We start from the raw sequence: 15,190 nt of genomic DNA, 5'->3' as shown, positions 1-15,190 counted from the left end.
ATTTACTCAAATATTTGCAACTACAAGTAAGAGAAATAGCGAATCCCGCCCAAAACCACAACAAACGCAGCCTCCAAATACACTGCAATCAAAATCGGGGCTTTCAAAAAATACAACGGACTCAAAAAATACTCAATTTTGAGAGTTTGCACATAATTATCGAACAAATTCGTCCCGTTGAGGACCACAATCGGACGACCATAAAAGCACAACCCAGTGGGACACCCCGACTCTTGCCCCACAAAATTTATCAGAGACGGCAAATCCACATTACCAACCCTTGAACCTTCGGGGAAAAAAATCCGCACGATTGCATTCTCAATCATCTTATCATTGATAACATAATCGACAGCCCTGATCTGCAACTGGAAAAAATCCCCCAAAACGAACAAAGACTCATAAGTGGGGATTTCATATCGAAGATTGTAGCTAGTTTTCCAGCCCCCGAGAAGGGGGTACCGTGTCTTGTACTTGACCGTCTTGTACGTGCCATAATTGTAGACTTGTGTCTCGGAGCTGTTCCCCAAACTGTCAAAAAACTTGATATTTTCGGCCGAGGCAGGCAAATGGGTGTAGAACCAACTCGTCGAGGCTTTACTCCGGATCTTGGGGAGGCTGTGATAGGGCCCTGTCAACGCAGCACCTGCAACAGCGCATTTACCACCAAGGGGGCCCAAATCCGCCCTACCGTTATTCACGAGCGTGACACAATCCTCGATTGTGATTTTCCCAAAATGATTAACATCGATAATCCTCTCGAGGGAGCGCACCACGACGAACGGGTCATTATTGACGAAAACGAGCACCAAGGAGGCCCTCTCGAGGGGCCCCAAGTCCGTAAAATTGTACACAAGGTGGTCACTTGCAACGAAACTTGCCTCCTGCGTGTGTTCAATCAAGGAATTATTTTTCAAATTGTACCTCCTTGTGAAGACTTTGGTCTCATAAAGTGAGAAAAACCGGACGTTTGTCTCGTATTTCACCACTTGGTCTTCGTCAAATTTCCGTTTTTTCATCATGGGGAGAATCGCATTGGCGTGGATTATTTTCACAAAAAATTTGAATTCTTGTCCGGTGGTAACACTCTCGTTGAGCTTGACTCTCAAACCTTGAGTTGTGGTCACAAAAGCGAGTTTTTTGCCCTTTTCGGTGGAGAAATACACCGAGTGGAGCCCCGATTCAATGGTGTAAGTGTAGGTTTGGGTCGGGGGGCCCTCATTGATAAAAACCACCTCGTTCAATTCGTAAACCAATTGATTGGTTAACTCAACAGTTGAGTGCACTTCTAAATTAACAATTCCTGACGAAATCACCGAAATTAGCAACAAAAACACGAAAAAACGCAACATTGTGAAAATTGACAGCTTGTGACTAGATTTTTACTTGAAATGACAGCTTGTGACTAGATTTTCATTTATTTACCTAAACTTGGCTAAATTTTTCTCTAAACTCACTCTAAAGGCTAAGAAAAGTAGCGCAAAATTGCGTTTGTACCACTCTAGGTTGTAGTTGAGATGAGTCTCCCAATTCTGGTCGAGGAAACTCTTGTAAAAACCGCTCATTTCCTCCGCCGTTAACTGTCGCGTTTCGCCGGTGCTTTGCCCCAATTTCACAAACTCTTGCCGCTTCTGAAACCCAAAATTACTAAAATTACCATCAAAAAATGATAATCACTTTAATAAAGTTGGTGTTGTGTTTGGCCCAAAACTCCTGATTCCAGGCCTGCGTCGCGTCCTGCATTTGTCTCAACTGGCGCTGGAGGGGCGTCTCGTCGCGGAGACATTTGCGGATGATGGGGCGCAGGTTCGAGAGCGGGTCGGGGGGCCCGATGAGGTCCACGTCGTCGCTTTCGGACACGACGATGACCGGCTCTTCGAGAGACTTCTCGATGAAGACTGGGTGGGACTGGGAGCTTCTTTTACTGGAAAAAATCCGAATTATTCGAGAAATTAACAAGAGTGGGGTACCTTGAGGTTATGTCACGGGTCAGCACCTAAAAAGCAAAATTTGGTAAAAAGAGTGGTTGTGCAACGTGGGAAAAGACTTACAGTGTCGGTTGCGTATAAGGGTCTCAAAATTTGGGGCTGCAAGCCCCGTTTTGAGAGAGTTTTCAACATTGTTACATAACCTCAAATGTCAGATTCAAATGTGCGCATGCGCGATCCAAATTTAAATATTTTATTTTTCTAAAATACTATTTGTATTCACTAACTAGAACACCGAAACTTTGGGGTTTTAGCCCAATTTGTAATTACAAATATTTAAATAAAAGTTGTTCGATTAAAAAAAAAATTCGAAATCTGGTAAGTTTTGGACTTAGTGGTTGGTGCACTTGACAATTAATTATTTAAATGAGATAAAACTGAAAAATTATTTAATCATTAATCAACATCAATACCGCTTATTCATACTCTACTAACTTCCACCAAATCGTAAACACAGCGTATTTTATTACAATTTAATTTTACTTTAATTAACATTTAATTTTCCACTAAATGTTGGTAGTTGTTTTATCACTAAATTAAACACCAACCTGAGACAAAAATTAGTTGCATATTAAAAGCAATTTTTAATTGATTAATACATAATGTGGCGGTTTTTGGAAAAAAACTATGGTTTCAAAAGTCATGTCAAAATTTTCAAAATCTAGTAAGTTTTGGAATTGGAAGTTGGTATACATAACAATTACGAATACTGAGCTAAAACTGGAAAAAATATTTGATCAATGTGTTCATAATCCGCTTCATACTCTACTAACTCTAAACTCAACGTATTTTATTACAAATTATTAATTAACTTTAACTGACATTTATTTTCCACTAAATGTTGGTAGTTGTTTTATCACTAAATTAAACACCATCCTGAGACAAAAATTAATCGAATTCTGTGATTAAACAAGGCTTTATTTCTTGTAAATGGGTCCATTTTTTATGTTTTGTCGTGAATATTGTTAAAATTTGTAATGTAGTTTGAATTTTAAGTCAAGAATTGAAAATTTTTAGTCACTGTTTTGGGGACTTCCCCGCGACAAAACGCTAAACAGGGTAATTTTTTTTTTTTAATTATTATCTCCTTAAAGTTCAATAAACCGTGTTCCTGTTCTTACCGCTTGAAGCCTTAAAAATGCATAACGTCACGTAATACAGAGGTTATGAAACAAAATCGCTGAATTTTCGAATTTTTTTAAAATTTTCATACTCCGTAATAAAAAACAAGCTCGTTTGGGCTTATTTTAATCGATTTTTAATTAGTGAAAACCATGTTGTGTTTTTTGGAAAAAAAATGTCGATTCAAAAGTGAGGTTATATCAATTTTATTTTTTTAATTGAAATATTTGAAAATTAGTTCTGCTTCTTATAATAAAAAAACAAGTTTTTTTGCACACCTTAACCAATTTTTAATTAGTTAATACATAACGTGGCGTTTTTTTGTGGAAAAAAGTTAATTCAAAATTCAAGAGTGAGGTTATGTCACTTTTCTGATATTGGGGCCTTCCCCCATTAATCTTCACACGGCTCGCAGACGCATTCCAGTTCGTAGTCGCTTTTATAATCGTGGACACCCGCGCAATAGGGGCACACCACCTGCAAAAAAGCCTCGAAAAAGCCCCCAACAATGTCAAGAATTTACATCAGTGCGACCTTGGAATTCATCATCAATTTGTGATTGTTTTTCCTGTAAACAAAGATCCTTGTAGCGGTCTTGAATCTCCTGGTTCTGCGTCCACGTTTTATTAATTTCGTCATAAAGCGTTTGACTAAAAATAGCTCAAGTGAAGGGCGATAATGAGCACTTACATCACTAGTTAAATTACATCAAGTCGTCGAAATTGGTGGTATTTCCGACCGTGTAGACGGACTGGTTGATGGTGATCGACTGGGGGCACAAAATAACGGGGGGTTTCTCCTCAAACGTCCTCAATTTCGACTCGATTGAGTCCTGTCGTGAGGCGATTTCCTGGTACTTCTCCCGGATTTCCTCGATTTGGTCGACGAGAGGGGGCGGTAGCGAGTCGAATTCGCTTTCAGAATCCTGTAAACAGGCCAAAAGTTGCGAATCGCTGTCCAAATTCACTGAAAGGATTCGATTTTCATTTTTCAGGATCTCGATTTCCCGCTCTTGCTCCTCGTTCCTCTGGAGGAGATTCTGGTAGCTCAATTGCAACTCTTTTATCACACTTGTGATAAAACTCTTGTTCTTGTTCAAGTCGCACAAGAACTGGTCCTTGATGAAGGCCAAATCCCTCTCCAATTGATTCAAACACCCGGATTTCAGCTCCAAGTCGCGGGTTTTCGCGATTTGGGGGTCCGAAGACACCATTCGCGAGTGGTACTTATTTTTGCATTTTTTGCTTTTGATTTGCTTCTTCGGGGAATGGGAGTTGTAACTCGAGGTTTTGCGCAAAGTGCTCTTGTGGACAAAGCGTTCGATGTAATCGGTTTGCGATTTGGTGGCTTGCAGGGGAAACTTGAATTTGCAAGTGCAACAATGGGAGGAGCTTTCGGTCAACTCCAATTCGAGTAATTTGGTGTTGAGTTCGTTCAAAGGGAGGAGGAAGTCGGAATTGTGCGCTTGCAAACGCATTTTTACGGAAATTTTTCAACAGAAAAGTCAATTTTGACGTTTGAAACTTTATTGAAACGCAACTAACAACTACCACAACTGCATTCCTCGAGATAGGCGTCGCTGGAGTCCCCGAAGTTGCTCTGCACACGCAATTCCTGAAAAAAAACTATTTTATTTACGTCTGTGAAAAAAAATTAGTTGGCAACATTGATTGACAAATAAACGGTGTTTGCAACACTGACTTATTAGCTGGTCTGACGTTTGATTTAATCAAGGTTGTCACCTTAAAATTTCAAATTATAGTTGGCAATAATGAATTTTATCTAATTTGAAGTTTGACAATAAAAACATCAGAAAGGCAAGGCTTTTAATTAAATTTCTCATCAAAGTAGGCGTGATTCTAAAATGAATGAATGATAAAACAAAGATTTGACAGACAAAATACCGTTTATGTTGGCGATACTGATTGGCATAAATAAATTCTATTGGCAACACTGACTTATTGATTTCATTTGGTGGTCAAGGTTGCCACACCATGATGACAAAAATTTAAAGTAGTCTGAGATTCTAAATTAAGTTTGCAATACTGAATCAAAAAGAGACAGAAATATGTCTCATAATATCTTCTATCTTTACATCATAGGTAGACGAATACTACGTGGTCATGAAGGATATTTTAATTTGGCAATAGTGAATTTTCTTTGACATTTGACACTTCGAATGTGATCTAAATTGTGACAATAAAAACGTCAGAAATGCCACGTTTTTAATTAAATTTCTGATCAAAGCGCACTGTGATTCTAAAATTGAACAAAGACAGAAGATATTTGTATTTGTCGGCTTCCCAAGAACGACGGTTTATGTTGGCAATACTGAATTCTATTTTTAAATGATATAATTGAACTTTTCGTTATTGACAAATTGACAATTGAGATAATTTTTTTTTTATAGACAATTCAAACACATAACCTACAATCTAGTTACGTCAAATATTTAGTTAAGTGTTGAAAACAGCTGAATAAGAAACTTTTATTGCCAAACAATATTTCAAACAATTGAAATTTCAAGCTTGTCCTTATTTTTTGTTAATAAAACAATTTTTTTATTAGAATAATAATTTTTATACTTAAAAGTGAAAAAATGTTGTCAACTATGTGGCAAAAAAAATACCAGACATTTCCACGTTTTGTTGCCAACTTAAAGAATTACATCATTTAAATGCAAAAACAAATTAAAAACATCATCTATATTCTTGTTACGTTAAATATCCAGTTAATGTGACAAGAAAATTTTGTTGCCAACTCAAACGTTGTTAGGAATTTTAAAATTCTGCTTTTTTTCGTTAATAAAAACATTTTTTTTTATTAGAATAATGATTGTTATATTTAAAACAATTTTCTAATAAAGCGAAAAAATATTGCCAACTATGTCAATCACTAGAAATTTCCACAGTATTGTTGCCAACCCAAGAAACACATTAAACACATAACGTATAATCTTGTTGCGTCAAATATTCAGTTACAGTGTTGCAAGCGACCGAATAGAAAACTTCTGTTGCCAACTCAAACCATTATCAGAAATTTCAAAATTTTCAAAATACTACTTATTTTTTGTTAATAAAATATTTTTTTAGTAGAATAATGATTTTTATATTTTAAAAATTGACTAACAAAGTGAAAAAAAATCACCAGAAATTTCCACAGTTTTATTGCCAACCCAACAAATGACATTATATAATTTCAGAAACAATTTAGACACATAATTTACAATCTTGTTACGTCAAATATTCAGTTACAGTGTTGCAAACAGCCGAATAACAAACTTCTGTTGCCAACTCAAACCATTATCAGAAATTTCAAAATACTACTTTTCTGTTAATAATTTTTTTTATTAAAAAAATTGACTAACAAAGTGAAAAAACGTTGCCAACTATGTTGCAAAAAATCACCAGAAATTTCCACACTTTTATTGCCAACCCAACAAGTGACATCATATAATTTCAGAAACAAATTCTGTTGCCAAACCACCATCAGAAATTTCAAAATTTTGCTTATTTTTTTTTTTGTTAATAAAATATTTTTTTTATTAAAATAATGATTTTATATTTAAAAAATTGACTAAAAAGTAAAAAAAAATGTTGCCAACTATGTCACTATCATCACCAGAAATTTCCCCAGTTTTGTTGTCAACTCAAAACCGGCTTTATTTTATTTCAAAAACAATTTAAAAACATACCCTATAATTTTGTACGTCAAATATTCAGTTACAAATAAGAAAGTTCTGTTGCCAATTTAAACGACTATCACAAATTTCAAAATTCTGCTTTTTTTCATTAAAAAAAATAATGATTTCCGTATTTCTAAAAATTGTCTTATTCTTAATCTTTTTTTTGGAATTATGATTCCCAAAAAATTAATGAACGATCTATTAAGTGAAGAAGTTTAGCCAACTATATTGCAAAAAATCACCAGTTCTGTTGCCAACTTTTAAAGACGAAAAAAAAAGTTGAAATCTTAGAAAATCTAATAGGAAAAAAATTGAGGAAAAAAAGTCGGTTTTCGTTGTTATTTAATGATTGCAAATAAATTTCATTTGAAAAAAATGTCGATTTCTCATTAAGATAACTTCACCTTTGACCTTATAATCGACACGCAATTTGAATACTCACTTGCAACTGTTCAGCCAATGCCCGTTTTTCATTTAAGGTCGCCTGAAATTGGTCTCGGAGTATTTTTAGCTGATTACAAGCATAAATCAATGCTTTTTCTTTAGTATTAAGGGTGCATTGCAATCCACAAATCTCGCGATTTTGTGTCAAAATTTGCTCATCTTTCGACAACCCCTTCTCGATTTCTTCATACAGAGCCGTACTGGAAACAAAACAAAATAAAAAAAACTAAAAAAATAACTAATACATAATCTCTTGGAGTTCTTGCGTCAGGTTCGCCGAGCAAACCTCACTACACACCACATTGGTCGACATCTTCATCTCAACCAGTTTCTCCTGCAGTTGCACCAACTTATTCTTCATCCGGTCTTCATTCTTCACCAACAACTCGATTCGTTTGTCTTTGGAGGCCAATTCAGCTCTTTGACACTCAATTATCTTGTTTTTTTCCTCAATGGTGGTCCTCAAATCGGCCATTTTCCCACAATCTTCACTCTTACACAAGAGGGTTTGCCTCAAATCGACTAGTTCGCAAACCAGATTCTTCTCTTTCTTCTTCTGCATTTCTAGTTCGTCAGTTCTGTCACTAATTAGACACTGTTTAAGGGGGCGATTACCTGCATTGACACAAATCTTGAACCGATTTCAGTTTCTCGTTGACGTTTTTGTACTGTTGCAACAATTTGAGGAATTTTTTTTCGATTCCAGTGGTTTGCGAAATTTGGGTTTTTAGTTCGTCAATGGCGGAGTTTAAGTCGGAGATTTGGTGGGTTTTTTGGTGCATTTCTTCAGTGAAAGTTTTGGTTTTTTCGTTCAAGTCTTCTGCAAGGGCAGTGGCCTCCTAAACGGGGCTTTTGAGAGGTCAAGCTTTGCACAAAGTTGCGTACCTGGTGGGCGGCTTCGATCTCCATCATGGCTTGGTGTAATTGACTCTCCAACTCCTCAACTGTCTTAATCAATCTTTGGTTCAATTCCTTCAATTTGGTCTCGTTTTCTTTGGTTTTTTGGTAGTTTCTCATCAAATTTGCGTATTTGGCGTCTCTTTCGGCGATGGATTTCGACAGTTGTTTCGTCGAGTTGGTCATTTCTTGGTATTCGTGGCTTTTTTCCTTGATGCAACGACACACTTTCTTCTTGCTTTCTTCCATGATTTTTGACTTGTCCACCAACTCTTTGAAGAGCGAATTCAGCTCGTTTAGGTCGGTTTTGCTCTGGTGTTTCGACTCCAAGGCGAGGTTTTTTCGTGTTAATTCTTCGATTTCCCGTTCTTGGTTTTGGCTCTTCTCCAGCAAGCTTTTGTAGCGAATTTCCAGCTCGTTGGTGACGTTTAAGGCCTCGTCGCGGTTTTGTGTCAAAATCGTCAGTTGGTCTTTGATCGTTTTCAGGTCTTGTTTCAGCTGTTTGACACTTTCAGGGTCCATTTGCGGCTTCCCCTGAAACTAACAAGTCAAAAAAGTGGCAAAAACTAGAGCTGAAACAACATTTCTTGGTGTTGCGTTTTGTTTCTTGGTTTTATTTCTGATTATTTTTGAATCGGATGATGCGTTTTTCGAGTCGCATGCGCAGCATTTTCTACTGCCATTTGACGATTTGCTTGCACTGCGTGGGTGGGAATTTGAGCGTTTTTTGGGGGCTGTAACTGAGTTTTTGTTATTTTTGGGTGTTTTTTTTTTCTTTGGTGTATACCTTGAGTTGGGGTTTGGTCGACGAAGAAGTAGTGGGTTTTGGGGGGCGGACACTTGGATGGGGTGCTTGGGGGGCAGGGTGGGGACGGGTTACAAGGGGTTTTTACCACCGGACAAAACATTTCTGCCAATTGCAAAAATCAAATTTGGGTTAATCGAAGGCTTGGCTTTACCTGGGTTTTACATACTTGGAATTTTGAGGGGGCACGTGATTGAGATTATTTTGACATATTCTAGGACGTTTACTGGACTTGTCAAGCATTTAGGTGCAATCTTGATTTTTTTTTTGAAGAAAAAATTCCAAATATCAAAAAATAGGAAGAAAGAAGACATTTTTGGAAAATAAAATAAGCAAATTACAAAATAAACTAAATAAAAATATTGAAAAATGTGTATCATTAAAAAAAAATAAACACAAAAAAGTGATTAAATTGTTGATTTTCTTCCTAAAAAAATTGATCACTTGTAGTCGACACCCTATATATGGAAATGACGTAATTCCCTCAAACGATGTGTCAAAGTAGTATTTACATTGTTAAAAAAAGATTTGAGAAAAATTTGAGTCAAATCGTGTATTTTTCACATTTTCAAAGAAAATTGAGTAACTTGGCAACACCGCATTCAAAAGAAGAAAAATTTTAATACGGTCTTGGTATACGTATATGTAATAAAACGCCCAGTATATTGAAGGCTAAATGTATTTTTATTAATAAAATAGAAACTAGAATTGAGATTAATTTTTGTCAGGTTGGTATTTGTATTTTTACTTGAAAGAAAAGTTTTTATTATGATTACAAAAAACTATGTTTAAAAATTAGATTTTATTCGTGTCAGCTTAATATTTGTGAAATTTATTTATTTGGCAAGTTGGCAACAATTTGAAATATTGTTGCCACAATTTAGCGAATTTGAACCTAATTTTCCTAAATCTTTTTTTAAGTTTCCAAAAAAAAAATATTTTTTTACAACAAAGTGCTCATATTTAATTGAATTTCTGATCAAAGTGGCCTGTGACTAGAATTGAAATGACAAACTTCATATCTTCTGTTCCTAATTGCCAACTTAATCTCATAGTCATAGGCCTCTTTGATCAGAAAAATCTTTCCGCTTTTTTCTATTTATTTGTGATAGAATGGCTTGTAATTAGAATTTAAATTGGCAACATTATAAAACAGACAAAGATACAAAAATTAGCAAACCTCATATTTTCTGTCTCTGTTTCTAGTTGCCAACTTAATTTCACAATCACAGGCCACTTTAATCAGAAGCATCAGAAAAAAGTACATACCTGATCAAAGTGGCCTATGAATAGAATTAAATTGGCAATATTAAAAAAATATATTTTCTGTTCCTAATTGCCAACTTAATGTTATAGTCACAGGCCCCTTTGATTAGAAAAATCTTTCTATTTTTTTATTTATTTTTGTAGAATTAAATTGGCAACATTATAAAACAGACAGAAGATATAAAAATTTTTATGTTCTACCTCTTTTTCTGGTTGCCAACTTAATGCCATAGTCAGACGCTACTTTGATCAACATTACAAAAAATTTACTTTTTTCTATTGACTCTTGATGTGACCTGTGACTAGAATTAAATTGGCAACTTCTAAAAATAGAAACAAAAGATACGAAGATTGATAAGCCTAATGTCTTCTGTCTCCGTTTCAAGTTGCCAACTTAATTTCATTCACAAGCCACTGTGATCAGAAAAATCATTCTGCTTTTTTCAATTTATTTGTGATCAGAAGGGCCTGTGACTAGAATTAAATTGGCAACAATTAATAAACAGAGATGGACGATACGAAAATTGACAAACCATCTTCTGTCTCTGTCCTAGTTGCCAACTTAATTTCATAATCATAGGTTCCTTTGATCGGAAAAATGTTTCCACATTTTTCTATTTATTTGTGATCAGAGTGGCCTGTGATTCGAATTAAATTGGCAACAATATAAAACAGACAGACCTCATAATATGAGGCTTGCCAATTTTTATCTTCTGTCTCTTTTCCTAGTTGCCAACTTAATGTCATAATCATAGGTTCCTTTGATCGGAAAAATGTTTCCACTTTTTTCTATTTATTTGTGATCAGAGTGGCCTGTGATTCGAATTAAATTGGCAACATTATAAAACAGACAGAAGGTACAAAAATTGTCAAGCCTCATGACATGAGGCTTGCCAATTTTTACCTTTTTATCTTGTCTCTTTTCCTAGTTGCCAACTTAATGTCATAGTCAGACGCCACTTTGATCAACATTACAAAAAAATCACTTTTTGATGTGACCTGTAACTAGAATTAAATTGGCAACATTTAAAAATAGAGACAAGAGATACGAAGATTGACAAGCCTAATATATTCTGTCTCTGTTTCTAGTTGCCAACTTAATTTCAGTCACAGATCAGAAAAATCTTTTCACTTTTTTCTATTTAATTGTGATCAGAATGGCCTATGACTAGAATTAAATTGGCAACAATTTATAAAGAGAGATGGAAGATAAGCCTCACATCTTCTGTCTCTGTTGCTAGTTGCCAACTTAATTTTAGTCATAGGTCACTTTGATCTTTTTCAATTTTTCTTCTTTATAGATTTTATTTTTAGTGAAATTAAATAAGTTGCGAATAATTAATGACCAATGCACAAACAATTTACGTTTTTCTCACCATTGAGCATCATTTACAATTCATGACTCACTAATCATCAAACAATTGCAAAAAATCGTAATTTATTTATTTACTAGAAATTTTTTGGATGATCAAATCTTTATTTAGCCTTGATCAAGTCTTTGTTATTATCAGATTTAATTGACGTAATCTTCCCGAAATCACAAACTAATCACTTTTTAATAATTGTATTATTTTTCAACGAAATTTGATTCGTCTTTAACCTTGAAAAAAAAAATACTACACCAATTAGAATTTTTAATTGGCTTTATTGTCCAAGGATATGCAATGTGCATCATTTTTCCTTTAATTAGTGTATTTCTGCACGCTTGACATTTTTTAAAATTAATTACAATTAATTTAATTTAATTTTCTCTACACATTTTTTACCTTGTATTTCTCATTACTGGTCAATGCTTTATGGCTTGTAAACAACACTCATGTGTCATTAAATCGGTATTTATAATTCGCATGTTTCTTCATTTTCTTCATTTGCTTCTTCGCTTCGAAAATGTTCAAATCGGTGCTTTTGTGCTTCACTTTTGTGACAATTAAAACGGTCCAAAGTGCCGCAATGCAAACTTTGGCCATTCGCAACGCCCTCTACCAAGTCCCCGGATTGGGAAACCGCCCCCTGATCATCAAAATGTACCCCGGAGTCGAAAACTACCAAAGCGACATCTACGAAGTTTACGCCGAACCTTACACTTTTGTAAGTTTTAATACACGAGCCAGGGGCGAGTGTTAAAACATATTATTAGGATTTAAGGTCGGCGAGCGCCGTGGCCCTCCTCCAGGGCGAGGGTGAGTCAAAGGGCGAAGTCGTCTTCTTCCAAAGACACCCCCCGAATGGCCCCATTTTGGTGCGGGGCAACCTCACGGCTTTGCCCCCCGGCAAGCACGGCTTGCATATCCACCAATCGGGGGATTTGAGACAAGGGTGCGAGAAATTGGGGCCCCATTTCAACCCCTATCAGGTGAGTTGATTTCCAATCAAGTGGCTTGTGGTTAATTTTGGATTTAGCTCCAACATGGCGGTCCGTCCGACCCCGTCCGGCATGTTGGCGATTTGGGGAACATTGAAGTGGGGGAGGATGGGAGTGTGGAGTTTAGTATCGCTGATCCGTTGTTGGCGCTCATGGGGGGTCCTAGGGGAATTGTGGGACGTTCGATTGTCGTTTCGGGGAATCCCGATGATCTTGGGAGAGGCGGGACGGCCGAGAGTTTGGTTAATGGCGATTCGGGGAAAACCATAGCGTGTGGTGTGATTGCCTATATTAAATGATTGTTTTTGAATGAGAATAAATTTTTATTTTTGTTGTTTGGGTTTGATTGTCTTCTGCGTGCCTCTATTAATTTGTAAATAGGACAGGATTGTGATAAGGTGAAAGAATACATAGCAAAACAGGTAATAAATAGTGGAAATATTAGAATTTTGTGACAGTGAAGCTGTGTTGAAAAAAATATTCAGGTTGGTATAATTTTTTCATCTTGTTTGTAAATAAGGGTAACCTTGAACGATTTATCGTGTGTGGAAATCAGTTAAACTAATATTTTTGTTGTGATTTTACGGAAAAACAACAATTTTTTTATTTCGGAAAATTCTAGTTAAAAATACCAAAGATAACAAGAAGTGTTGTTAATAATAAATTATTTTTTTACGAGTATTATTTGTTACTTTGTGGTTTTAACGGAAAAATCCATATAACAATAAAATTTGAAATTATACAAGGTGTTGAAAAAAGATTGTCAAATATTTCAGGAGGTAATAGTATGGACCAAAACAAACAAAAAAAGAGAAGTTTTTAGTAATAATTKTAATTTTCACATTCGATATCTTTGAAACCGTTGTTTTGTTGTCTCCTTATCAGCTGCGTGCCTGTATTAATTTGTAAATAGGACAAMATTGTGATAAGGTGAAAGAATAGATAGCAAAACAGGTAATAAATAGTGGAAATATTAGAATTTTTTTTATATCATTAATCAAAAAAGTGAAGCTGTGTTAAATAAAATTCAGGTTGGTATTTGCATAATTTTTTCATCTTGTTTGTAAATAAGGGTAACCTTGAACGATTTATCGTGTGTGGAAATCAGTTAAACTAATCCGAGAGGATTATTTTTGTTGTGATTTTACGGAAAAAACAACAATTTTTTTATCTCGGAAAATTCTAGTTAAAAATACCAAAGTGCTTAGTAAAGTAGGTATTAGAGATAACAAGAAGTGTTGTTAATAATAAATTATTTTTTTACGAGTATTATTTGTTACTTGGTGATTTTAACGGAAAAATCCATATATCAATAAAATTTGAAATTATACAAGGTGTTAAAAAAAGATTGTCAAATATTTCAGGACGTAATAGTAGGGACCAAAACAAACAAAAAAAGAGAAGTTTTTAGTAATTAATCTAATTTTCATTCTTTGAAACCATTGTTTTGTTGTCTCCTTATCAGCTGCGTGCCTCTTTTCACGACATAATTAATTGTAAACAGTACAAGTTTTGTGATAAGGTGAAAGAATAGATAGCGAGGTAAAAACAAGTCAGTTGTGCTCGAAAAGAGGTGAGTAATAGTGGAAGTATTGGAAAAAAGTTTCTTATCATTAATCAAAGTGACAGTGAAGCTGTATTGAAAAAAAATATTCAGGTTGGTATTTGCATACTCAATTTTTTCAATTTGTTTGTCAATAAGGGTAACCTTGAACGATTTATTATCGTGTTACGCTAATCCGAGAGGATTATTTTTTCCTGTGATTTTACGGAAAAAAAATAATGATTTTTAGGCTCTGTCATAAGAAATCAAAAAAATCGACTTTTCCAAAAAATCTCATTTTTTTAGAACATCAATTAAAACAAATAAAAATTATTTTTGTATCATTTAACTGAGATTTTAGTCTAATTTATGATTGTTAAGTGAAAAGAAAAAAAAAACTTTAGTTTTTGGTAAGTGAAGAAAATTTTTGATCGACCAAATTTTTTTGTGGAAGAAAATGTTCTGCTTGAAAAACTCACCGATTTTGATTCGAAAATGGTGTTTTGGGGGTGAGTCTTAGAGACTTTGAAAAGTGTATGAAACGATATTGAGACGAATATGAGAAAGATGAATTTTCTTAAGTTTTTGTTTAAATTGAGTAAAACCTTAATATTATGAAACTTCAAATTTAAAAATGAGAAACTGAACTAGAAATTCAAACTAAAATCGACAATCAGTCAGAAAAACTCAATATTATAAACTTGAACTTAAAAGACCAAAAAAAGTAATAAACATGAACTGAAAACTTCAAAAATTAAATGAAATAAATCCGAATTTACAAAATCCCAACATTCAAAAACTGAAAAATGAAAACAAAATTTTAAAATTAAATAACTCAAGCTGAAACGCAAAAATCAAATTATTATGATAATAAAAATGCAATAAAAACTGAAAAAATTTAGTAGGTAATAAAAAAAGAGAAAAAGAGATTTTGCCAAAATAACGAAATTAAGTCTAAAAGGCCTTATTTTCACTTAAAGATTTTTTTATTAAGAAACCAAATAAATGAAAAAGATTTTGCAACAACAAAGAAAAAATTACAAAATTAGTAGTGAAATGCAATAATTCTGCTTATTTTGAT

At 34.4% G+C, this 15,190-nt stretch overlaps 6 protein-coding genes across 8 annotated transcripts in view; 2 read left to right on the top strand and 4 right to left on the bottom strand.

Annotated features, from left to right (window-relative positions):
* Positions 1-13: 13 nt before the first annotated feature.
* On the bottom strand, positions 14-1,349 carry LOC123015740 (dolichyl-diphosphooligosaccharide--protein glycosyltransferase subunit 1-like). The gene is made up of 2 exons (XM_044415652.1): positions 689-1,349; positions 14-643 (listed from the first exon to the last, which is right to left on the bottom strand). The coding sequence occupies exons 1-2, from the start codon at positions 1,347-1,349 to the stop codon at positions 21-23; spliced, it is 1,284 nt and encodes a 427-aa protein (XP_044271587.1). The 3' UTR covers positions 14-20.
* A 69-nt stretch (positions 1,350-1,418) lies between these two features.
* On the bottom strand, positions 1,419-2,178 carry LOC123015750 (COA8 family protein CG14806, mitochondrial). The gene is made up of 4 exons (XM_044415666.1): positions 2,049-2,178; positions 1,968-1,993; positions 1,675-1,921; positions 1,419-1,628 (listed from the first exon to the last, which is right to left on the bottom strand). The coding sequence occupies exons 1-4, from the start codon at positions 2,115-2,117 to the stop codon at positions 1,419-1,421; spliced, it is 552 nt and encodes a 183-aa protein (XP_044271601.1). The 5' UTR covers positions 2,118-2,178.
* Positions 2,179-3,353: 1,175 nt separating this feature from the next.
* Positions 3,354-4,658, bottom strand: LOC123012360. Its single transcript, XM_044410227.1, has 3 exons — positions 3,815-4,658; positions 3,631-3,757; positions 3,354-3,584 (listed from the first exon to the last, which is right to left on the bottom strand). The coding sequence occupies exons 1-3, from the start codon at positions 4,582-4,584 to the stop codon at positions 3,501-3,503; spliced, it is 981 nt and encodes a 326-aa protein (XP_044266162.1). The 5' UTR covers positions 4,585-4,658; the 3' UTR covers positions 3,354-3,500.
* Positions 4,597-9,169, bottom strand: LOC123012350 (putative leucine-rich repeat-containing protein DDB_G0290503). Of its 2 annotated transcripts, none has more exons than XM_044410206.1 (8): positions 9,093-9,169; positions 8,921-9,043; positions 8,716-8,873; positions 8,122-8,667; positions 7,852-8,075; positions 7,482-7,814; positions 7,235-7,436; positions 4,597-4,721 (listed from the first exon to the last, which is right to left on the bottom strand). In XM_044410206.1, exons 2-8 carry the CDS (start codon positions 9,039-9,041, stop codon positions 4,647-4,649), a joined length of 1,659 nt encoding a protein of 552 aa, XP_044266141.1. In that variant the 5' UTR covers positions 9,042-9,043; positions 9,093-9,169; the 3' UTR covers positions 4,597-4,646. The 2 variants fall into 2 exon arrangements, with proteins under 2 accessions (XP_044266141.1, XP_044266149.1); XM_044410214.1 differs by having other exon boundaries at positions 9,108-9,162.
* A 2,898-nt stretch (positions 9,170-12,067) lies between these two features.
* LOC123010501 (superoxide dismutase [Cu-Zn]-like) lies at positions 12,068-12,899 on the top strand. The gene is made up of 3 exons (XM_044407445.1): positions 12,068-12,292; positions 12,342-12,557; positions 12,605-12,899. Exons 1-3 carry the CDS (start codon positions 12,092-12,094, stop codon positions 12,863-12,865), a joined length of 678 nt encoding a protein of 225 aa, XP_044263380.1. The 5' UTR covers positions 12,068-12,091; the 3' UTR covers positions 12,866-12,899.
* A 65-nt stretch (positions 12,900-12,964) lies between these two features.
* LOC123010511 (superoxide dismutase [Cu-Zn]-like) overlaps positions 12,965-15,190 on the top strand; it is a 9,970-nt gene continuing 7,744 nt past the window's right edge. Inside the window, exon 1 of one of the 2 annotated variants that reach the window (XM_044407464.1) lies at positions 12,965-13,051. The gene's annotated coding sequence lies outside the window, so the exon portion shown is untranslated. Of the gene's footprint in view, positions 13,052-14,096; positions 14,224-15,190 lie in introns of those variants that run through there. The other variant, XM_044407456.1, reaches the window with a different exon arrangement.

This window comes from Tribolium madens, unplaced genomic scaffold, assembly GCF_015345945.1.
Source record: "Tribolium madens isolate multiple individuals breed KSU strain unplaced genomic scaffold, Tmad_KSU_1.1 Scaffold_19;HRSCAF=116;Tcas5.2_LG9, whole genome shotgun sequence".
Taxonomy (NCBI): domain Eukaryota; kingdom Metazoa; phylum Arthropoda; class Insecta; order Coleoptera; family Tenebrionidae; genus Tribolium; species Tribolium madens.
The sequence above is the reverse complement of the archived record's forward strand: the minus strand, read 5'-3'. Positions and strand labels throughout refer to the sequence as shown.

What these genes read in the sequence shown, in the direction of transcription:
- LOC123012360 (XM_044410227.1), bottom strand. Translation starts at nt 4,584, where the DNA reads ATGCGTTTGCAAGCGCACAATTCCGACTTCCTCCTCCCTTTGAACGAA. An exon ending in ACCAATTTCGACGACTTGAT is followed by an intron (nt 3,758 to 3,814) that starts GTAATTTAACTA and finishes AGCTATTTTTAG; the next exon opens with TCAAACGCTTTATGACGAAA. An exon ending in AATTCCAAGGTCGCACTGAT is followed by an intron (nt 3,585 to 3,630) that starts GTAAATTCTTGA and finishes GCTTTTTTGCAG; the next exon opens with GTGGTGTGCCCCTATTGCGC.
- LOC123015740 (XM_044415652.1), bottom strand. Translation starts at nt 1,349, where the DNA reads ATGTTGCGTTTTTTCGTGTTTTTGTTGCTAATTTCGGTGATTTCGTCA. An exon ending in TGTCACGCTCGTGAATAACG is followed by an intron (nt 644 to 688) that starts GTAGGGCGGATT and finishes GCGCTGTTGCAG; the next exon opens with GTGCTGCGTTGACAGGGCCC.
- LOC123010501 (XM_044407445.1), top strand. Translation starts at nt 12,092, where the DNA reads ATGTTCAAATCGGTGCTTTTGTGCTTCACTTTTGTGACAATTAAAACG. An exon ending in ACGCCGAACCTTACACTTTT is followed by an intron (nt 12,293 to 12,341) that starts GTAAGTTTTAAT and finishes ACATATTATTAG; the next exon opens with GATTTAAGGTCGGCGAGCGC. An exon ending in CCCATTTCAACCCCTATCAG is followed by an intron (nt 12,558 to 12,604) that starts GTGAGTTGATTT and finishes TTTTGGATTTAG; the next exon opens with CTCCAACATGGCGGTCCGTC.
- LOC123015750 (XM_044415666.1), bottom strand. Translation starts at nt 2,117, where the DNA reads ATGTTGAAAACTCTCTCAAAACGGGGCTTGCAGCCCCAAATTTTGAGA. An exon ending in CCTTATACGCAACCGACACT is followed by an intron (nt 1,994 to 2,048) that starts GTAAGTCTTTTC and finishes TTTGCTTTTTAG; the next exon opens with GTGCTGACCCGTGACATAAC. An exon ending in ACAACACCAACTTTATTAAA is followed by an intron (nt 1,629 to 1,674) that starts GTGATTATCATT and finishes TTTGGGTTTCAG; the next exon opens with AAGCGGCAAGAGTTTGTGAA.
- LOC123012350 (XM_044410206.1), bottom strand. Translation starts at nt 9,041, where the DNA reads ATGTTTTGTCCGGTGGTAAAAACCCCTTGTAACCCGTCCCCACCCTGC. An exon ending in CAAGAACTCCAAGAGATTAT is followed by an intron (nt 7,437 to 7,481) that starts GTATTAGTTATT and finishes TTTTGTTTCCAG; the next exon opens with TACGGCTCTGTATGAAGAAA. An exon ending in CATTGGCTGAACAGTTGCAA is followed by an intron (nt 4,722 to 7,234) that starts GTGAGTATTCAA and finishes GTTTTTTTTCAG; the next exon opens with GAATTGCGTGTGCAGAGCAA.